This window comes from Octopus bimaculoides, chromosome 14 (genome assembly GCF_001194135.2).
Source record: "Octopus bimaculoides isolate UCB-OBI-ISO-001 chromosome 14, ASM119413v2, whole genome shotgun sequence".
Taxonomy (NCBI): domain Eukaryota; kingdom Metazoa; phylum Mollusca; class Cephalopoda; order Octopoda; family Octopodidae; genus Octopus; species Octopus bimaculoides.
In genome coordinates this window covers 42,995,028-43,000,811 of record NC_068994.1, presented here as the reverse complement: position 1 = coordinate 43,000,811, position 5,784 = coordinate 42,995,028, and the positions used below count along the sequence as shown (strand labels likewise).

Here is a 5,784-nt window from a genome sequence, read left to right as displayed (position 1 = left end):
ATATATACACACACATATATATATATATATGTATATAGAAGTATACGTTTGTGTGTCTGCGTTTACGTCTCTGTAACTTAGCAGTTTGCCAAGAAGAGACTGATAGAATAAGTACTAGGTTTACGAAGAATAAGTCCCAGGGTTGATTTGTTCGATGAAAAGCAGTGCTCCAACATGGCGACAGTCAAATGACTGAAACAAACAAAAGAGTAAAAGAGTTAAAGTGGCATTAGAAGTCCTGTGTGTGTGTGTTGGAGTTTTGTGTTGATGGAAAGTCAGAAGAGAAAGAGGGTGAGGAAGGAATGAAACAATTAAGAGAGTTGAAGGAAAAAAACAAAAGTGAAAGTAAACAAAGAAGAAATTAGACTATATGAAAGATATAAAAAAAACAAACATAGACACAGCTGAGTAAGGTGTGATGGAAACAAAGATAAGCTGCCTGAGGTGAAGACATCCTGCTGTACAGAACAATTAATTATACAAGAATATCTCTTTGTTTTTGTTATAAAACACACAACCTAAACACATACATACATTTACCACCTGTATATTTTTATATAAAAAATGTATATATGAACACACGCACACACAAATGTATATATATATATATATATAAATTACAATATATGTACAACGAATCCAGTGGTACTCATAAAAAATGTTCCTTAATGTATCATTCTGTAAACCATATAGTGTATATAGTAGTACACAAGAGAAAAACATAAGGAGTGTATAAAGTTATAAATAACAAGAGAAATATAGTATGATAAAATTTATTCAACCATTGGAAATGCTTATATATTGTCAGTTGTTTCACAACTTAATAAAACATGTACAGATAATTTATTTTATCATATTTTATATTTCATTATATTTTAAATAATAAATTACTCACATTTCTGTATTAATATAAACAATCGTTGAATTAAATAAACTTATCTCTGCTTCCATCACACCTTTCTCAGTAATCTATATTTATAACAGCAAATATGATGTGAAGTGTGTACTGTTATTCTGTATCTGAGTGTTAAACCTGTTTGTCCTATGTGATTTTCACCACATACTACATTTGATAACATAAATTAAATTTGTTGATGCACAAGTGAAATTACTTCTTATAGTATATGTTTGTCCTGATTTGAATTCCAATGTCGAGTTTTCAATGGGGTTGATATAGATTCTGCAATTATTGGGGTTATATTTTCGGTGGTAATTTGGCACTAGTATGTGGAGTTTTAAAGATTTAGGTTAGCTTTTACTATCAGTTTGTTTTGTGTTTTGAGTGACATTTTCATATGTGGGTTGTTCATCAAAATTGGAATGTTTTGATACTTGATATTATATGCTTTCATATTTCTTGGATTGTGGGTTGATATATATATATATGAGGGGATGCTGAAAAGTTCCTGGCTTTGAATAAAAGAAAATACAGGAGGATCAGTTAATTATGACTTTATTCCCTTCTCAGATTCATGCACTTATTGCAGTGGTCCCTCAGTTTTTCTAAGCTCTGTAAAAGAACTCAGAAGGTTGGGCCTCCAACCAAGCCTTTTGCAATACTCTTAAAGCCAGGAATTCTTCATCACCCCCTTGTATATTGTAAAGTATTGAATGTATCATGGATCTTTCTTCTTTTTTGATAATTTTGGGGTGTCGATTGTTTTTGCCCATTCTATTCTGTTATTGATTAAAATTACTGAATATTATTTTTGAAGTAATATATTTTTAAGTTCTTGAAGTTGTTTCTCTTGGGTTTCTCGATTGCATACAATTCTTCAGATTCTTCTTGCCAGGTTAAAATGAATATTTTTTTTCATATGTTTTAGATGGCACAAAGAAAATAGTAGATATTGTTTTGCTATATATATGATGTCCCATGAGCTGTTTCAATGACATATAACAATATCTAAATGTATGTCTACAAATGTTACAAAAAAATAAAGAACCATCAATATAACTTGAGTAGCTTTAAATAGATTTGAATATTTGCCTTATGCTTTATATTGAAGATTAACGTAGAATAAGAGGGGAAATGTTTTTTTTTTTTCTTTTTTCATAAATTCAATATAGAATATCAACCTTGAACTAGACTCAAATTTTCATTCTATGCTTTATAATGAGAAATAAAAAAATAAGTATTTGTATCCTATCCCTGAGAAAGAAAAAAAATAACCATTCTACTGAATACCGAGCAAAAGCATAAGGAAAATGACACAGACAAGTGAATGATACAAAAAAAATACTACACAGACACAGACACACACACGCAGAGACATATACACATGCACACACATGTTCTTCCATTTGTTTCGGTCATCTGAATGCAGCTATGGTGACTTGAAGGGTTTAGTCACACAAATAAATAACCCCAGTACTTGTTCTATTCTAAGTCTGGTGCCTATTCTATCAGACTCGTTTGTCGTATTGCTAAGTTATAGAAACGTGTGTGTGTGTGTATACACACTCATACACACATATATCTACACACACGTTCACACAGACACACACACATATACATACATGTGTATATATATATATATATATATATATATATATATTAGGAAGTTAAAAATTATGGCTGGTCATAGAGTGACCATTGGTTTTGTACCTACAAAGCACTTAGCAGTATAGGAGACTTGTCAGACTCAAATCTGACTAGTTGCCTATACCACTAAGTGCTTTATAGTTGTGAAACCAATGGTCAATCTATAACTGACCATAACTTTTAACTTCCTAAAAAATACATTACTGCTCTAATGCTTTTTAGTATGCTTGCTTATCGAACATATGATGTACTGATGTTATATATATATATATATATATATATATATATATATATATGTATGTATGTATGTATGTATGTATGTATGTATGTATGTATATGTACGAAGGGTTATAAGAGACATATAAATAACATATAAATAATTCTAAATATAAAAGCTCATTGTATTTTTTATTAATTCAATAAAACCTGAAACCATCAAACCTAGTATATATTGCTAGTAGTGTAGTAATGTATTGTTTAATGTATATGAACTATTTTATATAAGTTTACTAATTTAGAAATTGTCCAACATAAAATAAAAACTCAAAGATGCAATATATGTCAGTTTTCTTGTTAGCAGATGTATATACCACAAGCTGCAGTGACATCTGGTGGGAGAGGATTTGAAGAGAACACCTTTATGAGTCCTGATTGTTGGAGTGACATGGTGTTCTCTCATGTGGACACTGGACATTGCTGGACAGAAAGAGACTTTGGGCAGTATGAGGAAATACCAGGTATGTTGAATGGGAGAACAATGTCAGGTTTCTAGCCACACATATTGCATATACTTAATTTGATTCACTTTAAAACTATTTAGATGGCACTTCAGTGTACACTTAGACCAAATTACAGCAGTCATTAGGTGTAATACATGACCGAGCACAGTTATTAGGCTATCAGATGTTATTTGAACATCACTGGTCACAATGCATTTTGCGTTGTTTTACCCTTCAAATTACACCACCCCACTGGCTAGGCAAGCAGACCAACATTCCTCACCAAACGGGGGACTGGAGCAACATGAAATGAAGTGTTATGCTCAAGAACACAACGTGCTGCCCAATCAGGGAATTGGACCCATGATCCAGCGATCGTGAAAGCAAGAGCCTACCACTAGGTCTTCACAGCGGTTATAGATTACATAAAACACAATTCTTAAATAACATTGCATCACTAAATCAGATCTGAATGACTCTTCTTATAAGGTAGTTATCAGTGATTTGAATACTTTATAAGTGAAACACTATTGCATTAGAAGAGCAGCATGACGTGGGCATACTTAAAGTCACATGGGAAATTAGAAAATTAGTTTCATTAACAAGGAAAATTAATTAGTATATAAATCGCAAAGGGCTCTTGGCAGGGTGCTTAACTCTGATTTAATTGAAACGAATGATAAAGGAACTTATACTTAAGCCATGATACCCTTGGTGATCTGGTACATGTTCCAGATATTTAGGTAAGCAAGTAGAATTGAATATCTTGTCAAGAAACACTACAAAGAAACCTGCAGCTGATCTGAATTCCTGTTCTAGGAATTGTAAATCATGTACCATAACCAATTAGTCGATACACTTCTGTAAAATAAACAGAACAAGTAAAATATATGAATATCATAAATGGTAGTAACATGATGTAAACTATTGCTGTTAGCCTCAAACAGATATAGTTGATGATGGAGGAAACTATAGTTTTATGAATATGATATTGCTATTATGGAAATAATCGGATGTAATTTTGTTCACTGCACACATTAACTCATAGGAGTAGGCATTGTTGTTATCATCACTGTTGTTGTTGTTGTCGTTGTTATCTTTATCACCCTCATCGTCGTCATCCTTGTCGACATTGTCATCATCACCATCATCATCATCATTACCATCATCATCGTCATCATCATCATCATCATCATAACTACACTACCAACACCACCACCACTGTCACCCCCACCACCATCACCACCGCCATCCACACCACCACCACCACCACCACCACCACTTATAGCATCATTATTGTCATAGTTGTCATCTTCATTGTTGTTGTCACCGTTCTTGTTGTTTTCGGTGTAGCATGTTATTATTATTATTATTATTTTTTTTTTTTTTTTTTCTTTTTTTGATAATCGTCTCTGCTGAAATGATTCACAGTACAGTTTTCTATTACATGTCTTCCACTTATGATATCACAAATATGTGGTTGTGTATTTCTAAGATCTGACCTCTCAACTTCTTTTTTATACCTTCTTTTAGAGTATTCCATTTTTCAGTCAGTCATCATGTATATTTATCTTGCATTACATGGCTGAAATAACAAAGATATTTTTCCTACTTATATCACATGCTACATGTATATTTACATCTTTGTGTTTGCAAGCATGTGTGTGTGTGAGAGAAAGAGAGAGAGGGAGTGTGTTCTTCTGTATATATGTGTATATGTATGTGTGTGTGTATATATATATATATATATATATATATATATATATATGTATGTATTCATATTTGTGTATGTATAATGTGTGTGTGTATTATATATGTATTACATGTATATTTATTATCTATATATGTTTGAACATTTTCTTAAATTAAAAAAAAAAAATTATGTATTAATTATATAAAAGAAATTTTTAAAAATCAGAATGACACAAACAAGTTGGGAAAGAAGTTTGTGCATTGTGTGTGAGTGCATTCCTTGTCAAGTTTTCCAAGCATCACACACATACATTATGAATATATACATATATACACACCTGTTACTTTCAATCAGCAGAAGTTACAAAAGTGACTCAAAATCTAAGAGTTTCATGAATGGCACTTATGAAACTTGATTGACTGTGTGTGTAAACTTATTCATATACATGCATGCAAATAAACTTACACGTATATAAATATGAACATAAGTATAACAATTTATGCTAGGAAAAAAAAAAAATGTTTGAGCATAATTGTCACTCTTATTGTGCCTGTATGGCTTGGCTCTTGCTAAGTTCCTCTTTGAATTATTCTTTTCTACTCTAAGCACAAGGCCCAAAATATTTGGGGAGGTGGGGGAGCAGTCGATTAGATCGACCTCAGTACACAACTGGTACTTATTTTATTGACCGCGATAAAATAAGTGGCACGTTGGGCAAGTGTCTTCTACTATAGCCTCGGGTCGACCAAAGCCTTGTGAGTGAATTTGGTAGATGGAAACTGAAAGAAGCCCATCGTATATATATATATATATATATATATATATAT

At 31.9% G+C, this 5,784-nt stretch overlaps 1 protein-coding gene across 11 annotated transcripts in view; it reads left to right on the top strand.

Annotated features, from left to right (window-relative positions):
* Window positions 1–5,784, top strand: part of LOC106879395 (protocadherin-18) — a 110,617-nt gene that overhangs the window by 77,504 nt on the left and 27,329 nt on the right. For 2 of the 11 annotated variants that reach the window (XR_008265550.1, XR_001410626.2), the window contains one exon: window positions 3,123–3,199. The exons of 2 other annotated variants lie outside the window; for them this stretch is intronic. Coding sequence is in view for 3 of the 9 variants with exons in the window: in XM_014928928.2 (XP_014784414.1) it covers window positions 3,123–3,282 (160 nt within the window). In the remaining 6 variants the exon portion in view is untranslated. Of the gene's footprint in view, window positions 1–3,110; window positions 3,283–5,784 lie in introns of those variants that run through there. 7 more of the 11 variants (XR_001410625.2, XM_014928929.2, XM_014928928.2 and 4 more) reach the window with 7 other exon arrangements.